General features: G+C 36.5%; 1 protein-coding gene across 4 annotated transcripts in view; it reads left to right on the forward strand.

Annotated features, from left to right (window-relative positions):
• HNF4G (hepatocyte nuclear factor 4 gamma) overlaps nt 1-16,919 on the forward strand; it is a 137,441-nt gene extending 120,522 nt beyond the window's left edge. For 3 of the 4 annotated variants that reach the window (XM_060393445.1, XM_042254345.2, XM_060393446.1), the window contains 5 exons: nt 887-974; nt 3,395-3,547; nt 4,313-4,549; nt 5,509-5,631; nt 10,448-16,919. In XM_060393445.1, coding sequence (XP_060249428.1) covers nt 887-974; nt 3,395-3,547; nt 4,313-4,549; nt 5,509-5,631; nt 10,448-10,569 — 723 coding nt within the window. In that variant the 3' untranslated portion in view covers nt 10,570-16,919. The remainder of the gene's footprint in view (nt 1-886; nt 975-3,394; nt 3,548-4,312; nt 4,550-5,508; nt 5,632-10,447) is intronic. The other variant, XM_042254346.2, reaches the window with a different exon arrangement.
• Nucleotides 16,920-18,801: the final 1,882 nt, after the last annotated feature.

Raw genomic sequence — 18,801 nt, forward strand, 5'->3', positions numbered from 1 at the left:
ACTTGAAATGCTTTCTATTCTTTCTACTAGTGATGTTTAGCAGGCAATCCAACTCTTCTGAGAGCTTAGTGCAGAGTTAAAGGTTCAGTCTAGAAAGTGTCAGAACCCAGATCCCACATACTCATTTCACTGTATCACCCCTCTTTGCTTTACTTTTGTTTGTGGGTGCATGCTAAGTCACTTTAGTCATGTCTGACTCTGCAACCCCATGGACTGTAACCTGCCAGGCTCCTCTGCCCATGGGATTCTCCAGGCAAGAATACTGGAGTGGGTTGCCATGCCCTACTCCAGGGGATCTTCCTGAACTGGGGATCGAACCCTCCTCTCCTATGTCTTCTGCATTGGCAGATGGGTTCTTTAACCACTAGCGCCACATGGGAAACCCTTTGCTTTTGTTTGTTCAGTTTAATTCTGTATAACAGATCATGTTTGACATATATTTTTCTCCTTTTGTCCTCATGACTACACTTTGAGATTTTCATCACTATCTCCATTTGATAAATGAAAACAAATGAGTCCCAAACATACTGGTTAACTAACCCAAGCTTAAACAGGTAGTAAGTGGAGAAACCGGAATTTGAACTATAGTTTGTTAGACTCTATTCTCAAATATCATTCACTCCCAAACACTAAATTATTCTTTTTTTTTCCTTTTCTTGCTGCCATCCTACTGCCTTATTAGTTTTAGAAATTTTGAAAGTAAAACTCTATTCATGTGCTTAAAATAGAAGGCTTAATAATGGTAAGAATCTATGAATATTGTAGTTTGTTAAAACAAACAAAAAAATGTTCCAGACTTAAAGAACACTAAGTTAATCAGACTTATATTATAAATCTTTTCATCCTGTTTTATAATTAATTGTTAAACTTGGAATTTTTCATTAAGGTGGCACTGTTGAGAGCTCATGCAGGGGAACATTTACTACTTGGAGCTACAAAGAGATCCATGATGTATAAAGATATTTTGCTTTTGGGTAAGTTTTTTTTTTTTTCATTTTAATTTGAAAAAGTTATGTTTGCGTGATACTTACAGGGGGTCTATTCTATATGTACCAGGCACTCATAGATACTGTCAAATGGTGCTATCACTTCACAATGGATTTAGGTGGTCAGAGGCTCTGTTTTTCCTTTCCTTTATTGCAAGGAAGTTCAGAAGAGATGTTCAGTATGCATTAAATAAAAGAGAAATGTTGCTCAATAAACAAAATATCAAGGTATGTTTATTTCAGGACAAAGAATTAGTGATTTGTGTCACTATCTTATGGAATTCCATACATTTTAAGTGTCTACCTAATAATTATACTATATATCATTTTCTAATCTTCTAAAGATTATGTTTATCTCCTAGGATCTCATTGCTTATGATATACTACAAAATCCCAATAAAAAATTTCATAACAATGTCTGAAAAATTCTCATAGTTAAATAGCAGTGCTGAAACAGGCAAAATTATGACAGCGAGTGGGATAAGGCACAAAGGAAAAGTTTGTGTCTTCATTAAGGAAGAACTCTGATCCCCACCCCTTTCAGTTCAGTTCAGTTCAGTTGCTCAGTCATGTCCAACTCTTTGCAACCCCAAGAACTGCAGCATGCCAGGCCTCCCAGAGTCTACCCAAATCCATGTCCATCAAATTGGTGATGCCATCCAACCATCTCATCCTCTATCGTCCCCTTCTCCTCCTGCCCTCAATCTTTCCCAGCATCACAGTCTTTTCAAATGAGTCAGCTCTTCACATCAGGTGGACAAAGTATTGGAGTTTCAGCTTCAACATCAGTCCTTCCAATGAACAACCAGGACTGATCTCCTTTAGGATGGACTGATTGGATCTCCTTGCAGTCCAAGGGACTCTTAAGAGTCTTCTCCAACACCACAGTTCAAAATCATTAATTCTTCCCCTTTACTCACCTTAGAAAATTAGTTTTCCTGTTAAGAGAGCATCAATTCTGCCCTTTTACTTACCTTATAAAATTAGGTTTCCCGTTGAAGAGAGCTGAGATCTCTCTAATGCTTAGAAGCTGTCTCTCCCTCTGGCTGTGTAAAATGATAACTAAATTGTCTTATTCCATTTTTTAAATAGATATTTTGTCCCAAATAAAAATAAATTGAACATAATATCACAATAGCTAATAGTAACTGACGACTTACTATTTAAGATATATGCCTTTAAGTGCTTTAACATGTCTCTCTCTATATATACACTCTCTCATTTAATCCTCAGAATAACCCTGAGGGATATGTACTATTATTTTCAACCTATTTTGTAGGTGAAGAAACGAAGGCAGAGTAAGTTTGTCTGAGGTCACAAAGCAAGTAAGGGATTGAGCCAGGATTCTAAACCACATAATATGACTGCTTTTAAATTCTGCTAAATTTTCTTACAATTTCAGCACTCCTACAATACTGTTCTCCTTATAAATGTGAATATAATAAGCATAGAAAACAAAACAATCTTACCACATAGTTCTAAATAGTCTTATCCTAAATAATTAGATAACTCAACTTTTCATAAGAGGAGCAGGGCTACACTTTTTAAAATACTTTTGCCTGTGTTGTTATGCTGAAGATTGTCTTTGCCTGGTGAAAGAATTCAGGATACTCTGCTTTTTATAAAACCAGAAAATAAAAATTTAGCAGTTATTTTAGGCACTCAAATAAACTTACAATTTTCCAATATTTTAGAAGCTATAATATTGTCATATTATAGCCCAAGACTTTCTAAAGTAGAACATATTTAAAGATTAGGTGGTCCAGATTTCTATCCAATTTCTGGATTCCCTTGAATTCTGTTGCAGACATTAGCCTTGTGATTAGATGATCTTCCTATCTCTTCTTAAAGAAGCCCAGGATGAGAGAATTTAGTATTTAATGAAGCAACTCATAAGAGTATACCTGATAGTTTAAAAAAATTAGCCTTGTCTATTTAAGCTTATTAAAATTGTGTCTCAGTGGTTGTTATATGTATAAACACCTATACCACTGAAGGAATGCTAGTTTACTTCACTAGAAGCAAGAGGGATTCTTTAGGTTTTGTATCATGCTCATTAATGAGTAAGGCACTAACAGATAACTGACATAGTGGAAAGCTAATCATTATATCTTGTTTCTCCCTTGTCAATAATTAGCTTGTTATTAGTCTGTACTTTAGTATTATCACCAGTGACCGAGGCTGTTAAAATGCATGTGATCATATTATCAATGTTATTGATTCTGTAAGTGTTGTTAAGTTTTTCCTAACATAATTAACAACAGTACTGAGAGAGGAAGTACTATTCATGTTTCTTCAAGGGAAAATCATTTAAAATATTGGTTTATAAAAGTTTAAACAAAATCTGACAATGTTGCATGTGTGCGAGGGTTGATTGTTTAATTATTATTATTATTTTTTTAACGTAGGGAACAACTATGTTATTCACCGCAACAGCTGTGAAGTCGAGATTAGCCGTGTGGCCAACCGGGTTCTAGATGAGCTGGTCCGACCATTTCAAGAAATTCAGATTGATGATAATGAATATGCTTGTTTGAAGGCAATTGTCTTTTTTGATCCAGGTTTGTTTCCAAAGTTTCAGTAAAAATGATTACAGTGAAAAACTGCCTTTTGTTTTATTTTTAAATAATTTTATCTGTTCATTTATTTTTGGCTGCGCTGGATCTTCCTTGCTGTGCAGACTTTTCTCTAGTTGCAGTGAGTGGGGGCTACTTTCCAGTTGTGGTGCACAGGCTTCTTTGGTGCACTTCTCGTTGTGCTGTCTTCTCTTATTGAGGCAGTAGCTCTAGGACACACAGGCTTTCGTAGTTGTAGCACATAGTTGCAGTTGTGGCCCCAGGCTCTTGAGCATAGGTTCAGTAGCTGTGGTGCACACCCTTAGTTGTCTGGTGGCATGCAAGGATCTTCCCAGATCAGGGATCGAACCCATGTCTCCTGCCTTGGCAGGTGGATTCTTTACCACTAAACCACCAAGTGGGAGAAGGCAATGGCACCCCACTCCAGTACTCTTGCTTGGAAAATCCCATGGATGGAGGAGCCTGGTAGGCTGCAGTCCATAGGGTCGCCAAGAGTCAGACACGACTGAGCGACTTCCCTTTCACTTTTCACTTTCATGCATTGGAGAAGGAAATGGCAACCCACTCCAGTGTTCTTGCCTGGAGAATCCCAGAGACAGGGGAGCCTGGTGGGCTGCTGTCTATGGGGTCGCACAGAGTCGGACACGACTGAAGTGACTTAGCAGCAGCAACTTTTAAAATATTAGAATATTTACTCTCACACTCTGGTAAGACAGAATATTTAGGTTGCTCTTTTTATTCCTGTACTAGACGCAAAAGGGCTAAGTGACCCAGTGAAGATTAAGAACATGCGGTTCCAAGTGCAGTTGAGTTTGGAGGACTACATCAACGACCGGCAGTATGACTCCCGGGGCAGATTTGGGGAGTTGCTTCTGCTCTTGCCCACGCTGCAGAGCATCACGTGGCAAATGATTGAGCAAATACAATTTGTTAAACTTTTTGGAATGGTTAAAATTGACAACTTACTTCAGGAGATGTTACTGGGTGGTGAGTTTATTTAAGAATTTCTATTTTATTTCTTAGCATCATATTACAGTGCTTTAGAGCAAGTTTGACCTGTTTACTTTTTGTCCATCATATAATGAACTCAATTTTTATTTCGCATTTAGAAAAATCTATAAAACCTATTGGCTGGGAACAAAAATACTTGAACATATTCAAACTTCCCCTCCATTCATACTCAACCTCCACCACCTTTACTCCACCCATCCCTCTTACCTCAATTTTCAGATCTTCCCAAATATGATAAATGGAAATATATTTCTTATTGTTGGTACTTCTTGGAGTATGTTATATTTTTCTATGTCTCTCCTCCTCTAAAAGCTCACCGATGGCAAAATACAACAACAACAACAAAAATACATAAAGTAAATAGCTTAAAAATAAACATTCTGCTCCCGAAATAAATTAACTGACACAACACAATGAGAAGGGGAAAATGAGATTTCTTAGCTGCACTAGATGTCAGGAATAACTTAAGAAATAATTTATTTTGTGTTCTGATCTAGATTAAATTTCCTTGTAAAATCTATTTTATTTTAGTTTAGTTTTAGTTTTCTAGTGGTTAATGTGTTTCTAATGATATCTTTCTGAAATAAAAGTTGTTTATGCTATTAGAGTGATCCCAAATACTATAAACTTGAGGTAAGTGATTCTTGGAATTGCCTTAACAACAGGCAGCAAACATAATGATTCCAGGAAACTGCACGGAAGGTCCATTATTAATATACAACATAATATGATACAACATTAATCTAGCCAGTGTACAGTGAAAGCTGACATTGTCTTTAATGTAGCAGTGGCTCTATTAATTTATTTTTGAATTCCCAAAAACCACTTTGCAAAAATAGCAATATTTAAGCTGTCAATCAAAACACTTGTTTTAAGGTAAACTTGCTGTTCCTGATTAAATATCCCTTACGCAAGCATCTTTTTATCTTCTGTAGGTGCTTCCACTGAGGCTAACCATCTCCATCATCCAATGCACCCACATTTGTCTCAAGATCCATTAACTGGACAGACTATACTTTTGGGTTCAATGTCAACACTCGTGCATACAGACCAGATCTGTAAGTATCTGGACTACTTTTGAAACACAATATTTCTTAAAAAATTACTTGAGAAAATGTGAAATTTGGGGAAAGAATCTCTTAGTTCCCAGGAATTGTAAAAATTGGATATAATTTCTTCTCTAGGATTTGATTGTGGGAGATTGTGAAGCAAGCCACTTATTCTTCTCATGTATGAGTTTTCTCCCTAAAATGGAGATATGAGTGCCTAAATCTTTCTGCTTCATATGTTTGGTAGTACAAAAGAACATATAGGATGTTCAGCCTTGCCTGGTAGTGCAAGACCATAAAAATGACATACAAACTGGTACCATGCAAAGGAATCTTAATAAGAGAAAAATTAAGATTGCTTATGACCCTTAAACATGTTTGTCAAAACATGAAGAACTCTTTTAACTATAAGTTATAAATGTATAGGGAAGTTAAAAATAGTACTTTTAATGTTTAGTACACCATAATTTAAAATATTAAAAACACTGAAAATTAATGTTATAATTTTTTGTAAAAAAAAAAATATGAAGAGTAGTTTTGACAGTGCTTGCCATGTTCTTTTTCAAGGACTTACAAGAGGAAGTGAGCACGTATGATGAAATTTACTCTTTTGGAAGTCTGATTTCCAGTATTTTATCCTTTGTATTTTCAACGTCATGAAATCATCTCTCAGAAACCATTTGATAGCAAGTTTTTTTGTCAGTTTCACTTCCTCTGGGACCTCTCTATCCTTTCAAAGAATTGGGCTCCTCATTAACGTTGACAAGTTTTCCTTCAGCTTAAGCTCTTGGCTGTATTTTTAGGGACTCAAACAATGACAATGTGAACATTTCCATGGTCTGTGCTTTCTTCTATTAACTACATTTACATTCGGTTTGAATTTTACTTCCAGCATTATCATTTTTTGTTTCTTTACTGCCCACTCTCCCCTTCCAGCCAATTCTCTTTCAGTTGTCCATGTTTGTAAAATGTCATGTGAATTTATCACTGGGAGGGAGACAGGAGGCAACACAACTATACACTTTGTTGTCAGTGTGTGAACTGAAGGAAATATGTTCATTGACCAATCACAATCATGAACAGACTGAAGGATGTGGTGTGATTGGTTACTGATCAAAATGCACATCCATTATTTGGGTAATTATTTGTAGACTGAAAAAGTTAGCTGTGAAGTTTATGAAGTTTGCAATACAGTCAAGTTTGTGAGTTTATGCAACACTCACTGTTAATTTGAGTTAACATACTAACTGAAGTGTGAACCAGGTTTTTGAAAGACTAGTGCTATTTAACTAAGCAGTGATGAGTGGAATTCATGTGTATCATAATTGGGCAAAGTGTGAGTTGTTTAGGTTTCCTTTAGTTCTTTGGAGCAAAAATGATTATATATATATATTAGGGATGACTGATGCTGAGGCTGAAACTCCAATACTTTGGCCACCTCATGCAAAGAGTTGACTCATTGGAAAAGACCCTGATGCTGGGAGGGATTGTGGGCAGGAGGAGAAGGGGACAACAGAGGATGAGATGGCTGGATGGCATCACCGACTCGATGCACATGAATTTGGGTGAACTCCGGGAGTTGGTGATGGACAGGGCAGCCTGGCATGCTGAGATCCATGGGGTCGCAGAGACAGATACGACTGAGCGACAGAACTGAACTAAACTGAAGGGATTGATAGTAGATAATCTGATATTATTGCAGATTTAGCACATTACATTTTTACAAGTCAACTCAGAGATTTAAAAAATCTTGACTAGACAAACTATCAAGAATTAATTGCTCCTGAATTTATACTAATTTAAATTGAGTTTTGATCTACTGCCTCTAAACACTAAACCAGCTATGTCACAGATTCCTTAAGTTATTGTGATATCATTATGCATACCTGTATTGCTTACGGAATCTATGATAGCCCTTAGTAACTAGCTGCAGTGTTGTTTTACCCCAAAGTTCAATGCAATGTGACCATAATTTAGTGAGTACCATCTAACTGCTCCCTAGTGGTAGGGAGAGTAGAAACCACAAAAATGCCTGCTATCACTGCTGTCCTTCAGATGCAAAGATATATGTGTAAATAGTGTCTGTAACACAAAGTTCTTTGAGTGTATGACAGAAGCAGAAATGAAATTGTTAGAAAAAATACAAATGTACAATATAGTACATTTAATTTGTGGGCCCCCATGTAATTTAAAGACATTAATTTGGGACCATTCTTTCTTTCCTTGAAGTACAGCTGATTTACAGTAGTATTTTGATTTCAGGTACATAACATAATGATTCAGATTTAGAGGTTGTATTTCATTTAAAGTTATTATAAAATATTGCTTATATTCCCTGTATTATAAATTACATCCTATATCTTATTTATTTTCTACCATATAGTTTGTGCCTCTCATTATCCTTCCCTTGGCTTTCTCTCCCTCTCCCCCTCTTCTCACTGGTAGCAACTGGTTTGTTCTCTGTTTCCATGAGTCTGTTTCTGCTTTGTTACATTTATTTCTTATTTGAATTTAACATATAAGTGAAAATATACAGTATTTGTCTCTCTGTTTAACTTATTTCACTAAGGGTAATATCCTGCAGGTCCAGCCATGTTATTTCAAGTGGCAAAATTTCATTCATGGCTGAGTGATATTCATGTGTGTGTGTGTGTGTGTGTGTGTGTGTGTGTGTGTGTGTGTGTGTGTGTGTGTGTGTGTATGTGTGTGTCTCACATCTTCTTTATCCTTTCATCTGTTGATGGACACTTGTGTGGCTTCCATATCATATCTTGGCTATTGTATATAAAGCTGCTATGAACATTGAGGTGCATGCATCTTTCCAAATTAGTGTTTTTGTGTTCCTCAAATATATACTGAGAAGTGGAATTGCTGGATACTGTGGTAGTTCTAGTTTTCATTTGTTGAGGAACTTCCATACTGGGACTATCTTGCAAAGATACCATGTTCATTTGATTAACAGTCGAGAACAGAGAGAGGCAAACCCAATACCATACCAAAGAGTCTATGAAGTTGTTTCTCTTAGAGATCAGTTATTCATAAACTTGGAAAATAAAACTCATTAACAAAACATTGAACGTTGTAGGTAACAACTTGCAAGAAAGTTTAACAATTTTGCTGGTGGTTAAATCCTTTACTTTTTAAATGCTAGTTTTCTAGTATTTTAAAAGCATACTTGCTGACCCTAATCTTTTTAGAATCACATCATCACACTTTTCATTTTTATTTTCCCTCTTCCAGCACACTATTTAAGAGATTCATTTGTAAAGGAAAACTTTGCTTTGCTTATGGTCATTTGAAGCAGTTTATATTTGATACAAAGGAAAGCATTAAACTCAAGCACACATAAAAATTAAAGTTTATGCATATTTTCTTGGTCTTTTACAGCAGGCTCCTGCAGTATTAGATCCATCCTAAATATCCAGAAATAATTTTTGAAGCAAATTTCATAATTCTTTTGTCACTTGAATTATATCTAAAAATATTGTTTTTAAGTCATTGCTAATTCTCATGTAATAATATAAAGTTAATATATTAAAGAAAACTAGGCAAAAGGGGGCTGTTCTTTTTTGTGTTTTTGAAAACTATTCCAGAAAAATAATCGATAAAGTCATTAAATTGATAATGTCTCAGTCTGATCATCAAACATTTTCTGTTTATTCTGTTAAATGCATGGGTTAATAATAAATGTGAATACTAAAATATTTCAAGTTTTAAAAATTGTAGAATGGCTCCTGGATTATTTTATAATATGGTTAAAATTTGCCAATAGAAATACTATCATAGACAATGAAATATTCAAACTATAACTGATTTTTTAAATTACTCAGTGTTCTTTGCATTGATGGGTAAGGAACAGCCAAGCGTCATTGTAACAATAATTTTGAAGTGACAAAGTCAGTATTTTTCAGATGCTTTTAACTACAACAAGAGCTTCCCTGGTGGTTCCGTAGTAAAGAACCTGCCTGGGTCAGGAAGATCCCCTGGAGAAGGAAATGGCAACCCACTCCAGTGTGCTTGCTTGGGAAATGCTTTGAAAAGAGGATCCTGGCGGCCTACAGTCCATGAAGGATCTCACAAGAGTCAAACGTGACTTAATGACTAAACAACAACAACATAGATTTCAAAGCACTTGAAGAGTTACCTTACCTTATTATTATTTTTGTTAATGTCATCTAATATTTGAGTTGGCTTTCCTGGTGGCTCAAACAGTAAAGAATCTGCCTGCCAATGCAGGAGACATAGTTCAATCCCTGGGTTGGGAGGATCCCCTGGAAAAGGAAATGGCAACCCACTCCAGTATCCTTGCCTGGACAATCCCATCGACAGAGGAACTTGGTGAGCTATAGTCCATGGGGTCACAAAGAGTCAGACACACCTAAGCAACTAAACAACAATGTTTGAGTTAGTGAAATCTAAACCAAATATGTTTTATTTTATGTGCTTTTTCGATTGCAAATATTGTAAAATTTGTATTGTGAGACTTGGAAAAAAATTAGTTTTCTGTTAATTCTTTTCATTAAAATTTTGTTTTCTGCTGAGTTTATGAGAGAATCGAATGCCCATAAATGCTATTATATAAAAGCAGATGATATCTTAAAGTGATTATCAACATTTTAAAGTATGATTTAGTTTAATGCTAATAGGGGAGTGCATCTCCAGTAGTATGTCAATGACCTGATTATGTATTATAATCACTACTTTATATATGATCTTTTAAAAACATATACAAAATAAAGTAATGCATATTGGTGTCATGCAAAACTTAATGAGATGGGCCAGGGTGACTGCCAGCATCACATACAATTCTCTGTTTCTTTTTTAGCAACTCCTGAAACCCCACTTCCTTCCCCACCTCAAGGCTCTGGACAAGAACCATACAAAATAGCTGCAAATCAAGCTTCAGTCATTTCACACCAGTCTCTTTCCAAACAAAAGCAAATGTGAGAGTATGTTTACTTCTGAATGGCACTGCATAAATGTGAAAAGTTTGTTGGTCTTAAAATATCTCAGGATAGCACTTTTGGCAGACTCTTGGCCAAGGCTTCTTCATGGTGCTGTTATAAAGACGGTATCCTGTTTTCTTGTTTATATATTCATTTTGTTTGTTGTTGCTCTTGTTTAAAACCTTTAGGTGCAACCAATGTATCGCTGAGTTTCAAAGCGTTTGTATAGTATAAACCAGTACTATGCCTGAACCAGTTGAATCTCGTGTTCTACTTTCATGTGTTGTCTTATTATTAATTTAAGTCTGTAAATAATTGCTTTATGGTGATATGATGAAGAACTAAGTGTTCTTCTTTGAGAACAGTAGATCAGAAATCCCAGATTAATATTAAATGTGCCAAGTTCTTTTTTAAAAATAAATTTTAAACTTGCAGATTCGAAAATTAAAGTGGTTGCTGTAGAATAGGGTATATTTCTTCGAAGAATCACTTACAAGCATCTTTTTGGCCCATAGTTAAATATGCCTATAAAAGATTAGAAAATTATAAATAGGCATTCCAAAGATGACTGGGTATTCCTTGAAATCTGCCTATATTTGAAGATGCATGTTAAAGTAAAATGGTAGCTTTATCAGTTGAGATACAGGCTAAATTGTATTAAAGAAACCCTTAAAAAGAGGCTCAAGCAAGACAGGCATTTATTTCTCTCTCAGAAAACAAATCTAGAAGTAGTCATTCTTTGACTAGAACTTAGCACATGCCCACATCTGGTTCTCAGGGACACTGGCAGTGTAGTCTTTAGGCAGAAAGCCTAGTGCCAACAAAGCTGTCCATCTCTGGGATTCTGATATCAGGAGACAAATTAGCCATCTGTCACACACTTGCTGCCTCATTTAGCCCTCCTGTAAAAAAGGTATTATTATCTTTTTCTTATAAATTAAGAAACCTTTAGCTTAGAGGATTTAAATAACGTAACCAAAGATCATTAAACCTAAAGAGGAGGAAAGCTGCACTCTAGCCCAGGTCTGATGGGCTTTAAGGAGAATAAATCTGTGGTATGAAAATGTGAGCTTCTTACTGTGGTTTTTAAATAAACGCAGTTGAGTGATAATTGGATATTATCCATTGTGTTACCTGTTAACACATATTTACATATAAATGAGTGTAAATTTGTTGCAACGTGAATAAGAAACCACTTTTGTACCTTTAATGAATCTTCTAACTTTAATGAGTCTTCTTCCTAAAATGAAAAGATTGTAAAAACTTTCGAACAAAGAAAATAAAAATGTATAGCAGATAGATCATGATGAAAGTACAGACAAATTAAAATCACTGACAGCATATTTTCAAAAATCCAGTGGACTGAGGAATATAGTTCTTTGGAGCCCCAAATTATTTGATATTATCTAAAGCCGGAGCTTATTTTAAAACAATTAACAGTCTGCCTCAAAAAAGTGATGTCTCTCTCTCTATCAAATAAATACACACACACTGTATTTGCTGAAGCAGACAAAAACTGGTTTAGTAATTATTAATGATAAAAAAGGGTTCCCCAAGCTGCAAGAGGCTGAATTAAATGATTTTCACAGAACTTTTCAAAATTTCTAAGATTATGATTTCATAGCCCCCACTTACCCTGCAAATAAAAAGCTTTTGGTAACTGTAACTTCTTAACTCTTAAAATGGAAAAATGATTACTTAGAAGCTAGCATTGATTTAATAGAATCAATAAAATCCCTTTAACAGCTGGTACCTGGAAACTGTAAAATATATCTTTGAGAGAGAGAACAGAAAAAAAATTAACTCATTTTTAAAAAGATTTATGCTAGTGTCTCTAGTTCACGAATAAGAATGCTTTTGATTTTTTAAGATGGAAATACATCTTGTAGTTTTCTGTTGTGCTCTTAGAAGATACTAAAAAAAAATATTTAAAATATAAAACATATAATTCATTTTTAGTGACCCTTCTAACTTATCTGCATCTATTTACTAAAACAGTCATGTTTTGGAAATTATTGCTAGCAAATTTGTTTTAATAACCATGGTCAGGGAATGTGTAATATAATATTTTTGTATACTTAACTGCCAAAAACTCTGGACAAAGAGTAACTGAAGTTTTCAGCATATCTTCAATATATTGATAAGGGAAGTTATTACTTTTATATAACACAAAGACACTTATGTAACACTTTTTTTCAGGTAATAAAAAAAATAATTTATTGTGAAATAATGATTCATTTTATAAATATAAAATTATTTTTATAAATTTCATTGTTTAAAATCAAAAATTGCTAGATTTTTTATTGATAAATTATAATGAGATTAAAATATTTCTAAGCTGTGATACCACGTTGTTTCACTGAACTTTCTAAATAAAAATTGAGAAAAAAAAACCCATAAAGTAGTGTGGTCCTTCATTATTGTTCAAAAATGATTTCATAATTTGAGAGATACTGATAGTGTCTTTTATATGGTCACTTAATTAAATTTACATAGAGTTTGCAAATACTGGTCTTTAGAGTCTAGAGCAAAATTGACTAGCACATCTTCAAATAATCATAGAGTTAGAGACACTGATTGAAGGGAGAGCTTCTCATTTGCACTTTCATTACATAGTTTTGCTTGAAACTTTTGTCACAATAATTAAAATAGATGCCTTAGATTGAATTAAACACTGTACACATACATTTATGTGATTAAAACAAGATTTGATACAACTGCACTACCTAAAGTTGACTTCCCCGGTGGCTCAGTCTGCAAAGAATCTGCCTGCCAATGCAGAGACCCATGTTCCATCCCTGAGTCAGAGGGACGCCCTGGAGGAGGAAATGGCAGCCCACTCCAGTACTCTTGCCTAGAGAATCCCATGGACAGAGGAGCCTGGTGGGCTACAGTCCATGGGGTCACAAAGAGTTGGACATGACTGATAGATTAACACTTTCACACATAAATTTGGCATGTAAAATTTTAACCTAAATGTTTTAATTGATCGTATCTGTCATTCACATTTAAGGCTTTTTTGGTAACATTTCTTATATTACCAAGAGCAGTGATTTTATTTTATTTTTTTCATTTGGCTTCTTTTTTTTTGTTTTAATCCAGAAGAGTTGTACTGGGGCTCGTGCCGCATCCTGATGATATAGATCCTGAATGGAATCATCAGGAATGGCACAGTGCAGGTGTCAAAATCAAAGTAAGGCCATGGAATTTTGAGAGGGCCCTCCAATTACTGAGAACTTGTGTTGCCCTCTCAAATGGTCTCCCGGATTTTTCTGTGTATGAGAAGGGCTTCTTATTGATGTCCCCCTGGGTCCAGACTCAGTCCTGTTCCTCCAAAAAGGTCCGGTTGAATTGCTGCATAGTAGCAAGGGCTTGTCTTCATGTCCACCTAGAATTCCAGACCCCCATTACTTCAAGTGAGCTTGAAACTGTTTTAAGTGAACTATGGCTGCAAAGTTTTCCACTGTTTTATATCTAAGGGAGCACACAATAGAGTGATTAAAGTCTGGACTCTACCCTTGTGATGAAGGGAAACAAGGAGCCCAGTTCTCAGGAATGGCATCAGTTCTCCTATGAACAAAATGCTGGGATGTGGACTTGTTGCAGGAAGGGAGACCACTTTCTGGGCCCGAAACTGGGCTCTTGGCTAACGCTTGGGAATGAATTGTCTGAGGAGACACAAGTGCTGACAAAGCAAGAGATTTTATTGGAAAGGGCACCCAGGTGGAGAGCAGTAGGGTAAGGGAACCCAGGAGAACAGCTCTGCCATGTGGCTTGCAGTCTCAGGTTTTATGGTGATGGGATTGTCTTTAGCCAATCATTCTGACTCAGAGTTCTTCCTGGTGGTGCACACCTCGTGTAGCCAAGATGGATGCCAGAGAGAAGGATTCTGGGAGGTGGTCAGACATGTGGTGTTTCCTTTTGACCTTTCCTGAACTCTTCTGGTTGGTGATGGCTTATTAGTTCCATGTTCCTTACCAGGACCTCCTGTCATAAAACAACTCATGCAAATGGTTACTATGGTGCCTGGCTAGGATGGGCAGTTTCAGTCAGTGTGCTTCCCTAACAGACTTTTGGCACATTGTAGAAATAGGAGAACTATGAATTCTGTAATGATTTTCATGCCACTGGGTCAGGGAGGCTGTCCCACTTTTAAACCTTAGTGCCACTGAACATGTTTACATCCCAAAAACCCAGTCCAGCTTTCTTTAAAGGAAAAAGAAACTATAAACCAATACCTGCACTGAAAGAGAACTAATATTCCTATGATGTCAAACTGTATGAATAACCTCCTAAAACAAAAATACCATTTTGATTTTCTACTTGACTCCAAGGGTGGGCTCTGACTGATCTGCTTAGAATTCTACTAGGTTTTATTTTTATTTTCACTCTTATCAGGGTATCATGTACACCATTTAAAACACAAATTATACTGAAGATGTGTTGAATAAAAAGGATACACCACTTTGAGAGTTGTGATTTAAGTTTTTTGGGGACTAAATAAGGACTGCAGCTCAGGACACAGCTCCTCAGTTAGTTCTGAGAGACTGCTCCAAGGAGGCAGGAGGAAAAGTCAGGCTATACAGAAGTTTAAAACATAGGGGGCAGGCAATCTGAACATTAAAGATCAGGTATCAAGTTAAGGAATTTAGCATTCAGTGTATGGGAAGATGCAAGCCTCTGGGCTCACTGATTTCATTCCTTTCATACGCACCTCAGCTATCTGGTGCCAAATACTGTTTTCTTTTCTTCATCTTAAAGAGTGGCATTGGCTGCTTCTTGCATTCCCCCAACTCCTCGGCAATCACCATGGGAGGTGGCAGCATCTGTTGGATCACAGTTTTGGGAGCCCTCATTCACATTTGGAGGCCAGAAACCGATGGTGGCTGTGACATTTCTTGTTTATTGATATGGCAGGAGATAGTTTCTCTTTGCAAGTATAACAAGAAAACCTGCAGTCCTGCATCCCATCACACCCCTGCTCTCCATGTTCTGCTCTTTAGTAACTATATTCAAATATTGCAACTGTTTAGCTGATATTTTCCACCAAGGATTGAAAGCATGTTTTCTATCACATTTTGCAAATTTTTTTTTTCATTTTTAGAGCTTATAGGTATACAACCACTCCGTCGCCACTACATTCTCTCAATTTCTTAATAAATCAATATTTTTACATAGTAGTTACTATTTAAATAATTTTTCAAACCACCATTTAAAATATGAAATAAGTAAATTTTATATTCTGAAGAATCGAAGAAATACATCCTAATCCTACAGAGAAAGTGAGAAGAGAATGAATAGTCCTCACTCCAAATCACAAAAGGAATGTGGCTTAGAATAAAGAAAACACATGAAGTATATTAATAATAATGTTTATCCTATCCCTATACTTGAGTATGATTTGGCCTGCTTTATAACTTGGTAATTTGAAATGGTGATTTTAACTTATGTTCCCCCCTTCCCTCCAATCCCTCTGAATTGCTCAGAGAAAGACTTCTTGAAAATGAAAAAAATCTATACAGGCACTGAAACTTTTTTTTTCTTTCCTGCAAAATGTGGAGCAGATGATATCAGAGTAAAGGAAATGCACACTAGTCTATGATTCAGCACAGGCTTAATGGTGTTTCTGGGAAAGAAAGAAAGAAACCAATACAAAATTCTGCAAATAGAGACTACAAAATCTTCAGTGATGTAACAGGACAGACTGAGACCAAGGAAGAGCAGGCAGCAGTCAATGGAGGTCGAGTCAAAGAACAGCAGGGGCCATGGTAAGTGACCCAGTGTAGAGGACTCCTAGTGAGATTCATCTGATCTCCATGAGGCGGACTGGCTGATCAATGAAGGAGGGTCTGGGACACAGCAATTTCCAAATGAGAGGAGCTGCATTTGGTTACAGGAAGGATGAAGAGAGCCTAGCTTCAGAACATTACAACAATCAGGAAGACAGAGAAGCCTTAATTCATGCCCACAATTTCATCAGAAGTGGAGAAAGAATTCCCAGAGAGGTTAAATTCTCAAATGAGCCAAGACAGCTACACCAGGGTTAGAGTCCTGGTGGGGAAAAATGGGACCTGGAAATTGAGATAGGAACTTCTATAGAAAATCTCAAATTTTCTGGAATTCAGTATGTAGAAATGGCCTTTTTGTTTTGTTTTTATTCAGTTGCTAAGTCGGGTCATACTCTTTACTACCCCAAAGAAAATAAAGACAATTTTAAAATCCATCTTGATCGAAGTCGAGCTTGATTGACCCCTGTTTATAATGATCTTAGATAATTTTGCTTCATTATTCAGTGTATTATGTTTGCATTGGGAGTTCTGAAAATAAATTACTTGCAAAAAAAAAAAAAAAGTAGGGGTAAGACACTTTCTGATAATAAGGACTCACTTCTTGAGGACAAGCAAAGGCCTTTTCTCCAGACAAGACATGTGTCCCTCAGGACATGTCCCCTCCTGTGCTCCCGTTGGTTAAATCAATATCTAGAGTTAAGTGACAATACTGCCAGGTCATGGAATTGCTAGGCTTGCTAAGAGAATAAGGATCTAAATCTCCAACAAAATGACATAAGATGCCAGCAGTCAGGAGGTTAGTTCTGTTAGAACTAGACTCCAGGGAATAGGATCAAGGAAGGACATAACAAAAAGTTGGGTAAGGGAAATAATATTAAGGAAACAATCTACTAGTATACAGAATTTAGCCTCTTGGCAAGAACCTTAAAATCATGGAGGCTGAGTGGTGGCGCAGAAAAGTACAAACATTTAATGAGCATCAAGGTTATAGTAGCTAAAGAGGCTTGACCTGCAAAGAGCTATGGAGATGGTGACTAGACCCAATGAGGCCACTAGACTCATAAGATGCATAGCCAACAAAGGTATTTTTCAATCTATGCATCCAGAAAGAAAGGAGGGAATGGAGGAAGAAAGGGAGAAAGGGGAAAAAAAGAACAGAGGGAGAGAAAGAAAGGAAAAATGAGATAGAAGAAGGGAGAGAGGAAGGAAGGAAGGAAAAAAAATGAGCTGAGGGTTGCCAAACAGATTTTTAAAACTGCAGTATCTTGCCACGTTCCCAGACTTGGGTCTATTTTCTAATCCAGATTCCATGGACTGAGAAAGAATCCCCAAGACAAAAAGGCCCTGTATCTCTATAGCAGGTGTGTATTTTAAGGATTCACTCAGTCCTTTTCCAAACAGACCTATGGCCTTTTACTCAAACATTCACTGGAGGAAGAGAAATAGATAAGCTTTTTTGAATTGTTGCAAGAGGCTCTTGCTTGACACTGATACCTGGAAACCTGAAACATCTTCATAGACCCTGGTTAGAATTTTGGTGGCATAGGGAAGCTAGATAATAAACAGAGCCATGAAAAATAAAATAAAATAAATAGATCCATGGCCCAAGATGAGCTTGCCATGAGTGGAGTGGATTGGTTTCAACATAACTCACTGGGATTCTGTTACAGATATTCCCTTCCCTGGATTTCTGGGTTAGTTTAGGCCACAAGAGAAAATTTGTTTGTATGAACTGGGAAAATATAAGTGAAGAAGCAGCCATGTCTGTCTATGCTCAAAAGATTAGTACAGGCGCCAGGTGCATCTGCAGCTTATACATCCGTCACTTAATTACTGGCTGACCTTGGTGTGGAGAAGTAGGCATTCTTACTTCCCTTAGTTCTGGCTGATTTTACTGCCATTGTTTCTCTGACTCCCAGGCCTTGAGCAAGGTTAGTTCCTGGAGAAATGACACCAGATCCTCAGGCAGGTCATTCACTGGATTGACGTGGGATTCTTGAAGGTAATGAGTGATCAGTAAGAATTCTGATCTCCCTTGTGGATTCCAACTCATCTTCATGTACTTTAGTCTATCTATGCTTTTACCATATTTGTGTCCCTATTTCCTTTCCAACTAATATCCTGTTGACTTCAAGCCATAGAACTATTTACAGAAGCAACAGAGTACTAAACCAGCCCTAAAACCATGTAATAGCTAACCCTGAAGATAAATTCATGATTGAATATAAACTATGGTGTTTCTGTTTCTATGATTGAATCTTGACTGATACAGTGAGTCCAAAAGTCCATCTGATAATCATTTCTCTAGTCCCTCAGTAGATTGGACATACTTTGAGGTTGTTGGAATCCAACCATCTTCTCCTTGTCCTGATGGATAAAAACTATCTTAGGGGGCAAAGCCAGAAGTAAGCCTAGGAAAATGTTCCCACTCTGCAGAAAACATC

This window comes from Ovis aries, chromosome 9, assembly GCF_016772045.2.
Source record: "Ovis aries strain OAR_USU_Benz2616 breed Rambouillet chromosome 9, ARS-UI_Ramb_v3.0, whole genome shotgun sequence".
NCBI classification, from domain to species: domain Eukaryota; kingdom Metazoa; phylum Chordata; class Mammalia; order Artiodactyla; family Bovidae; genus Ovis; species Ovis aries.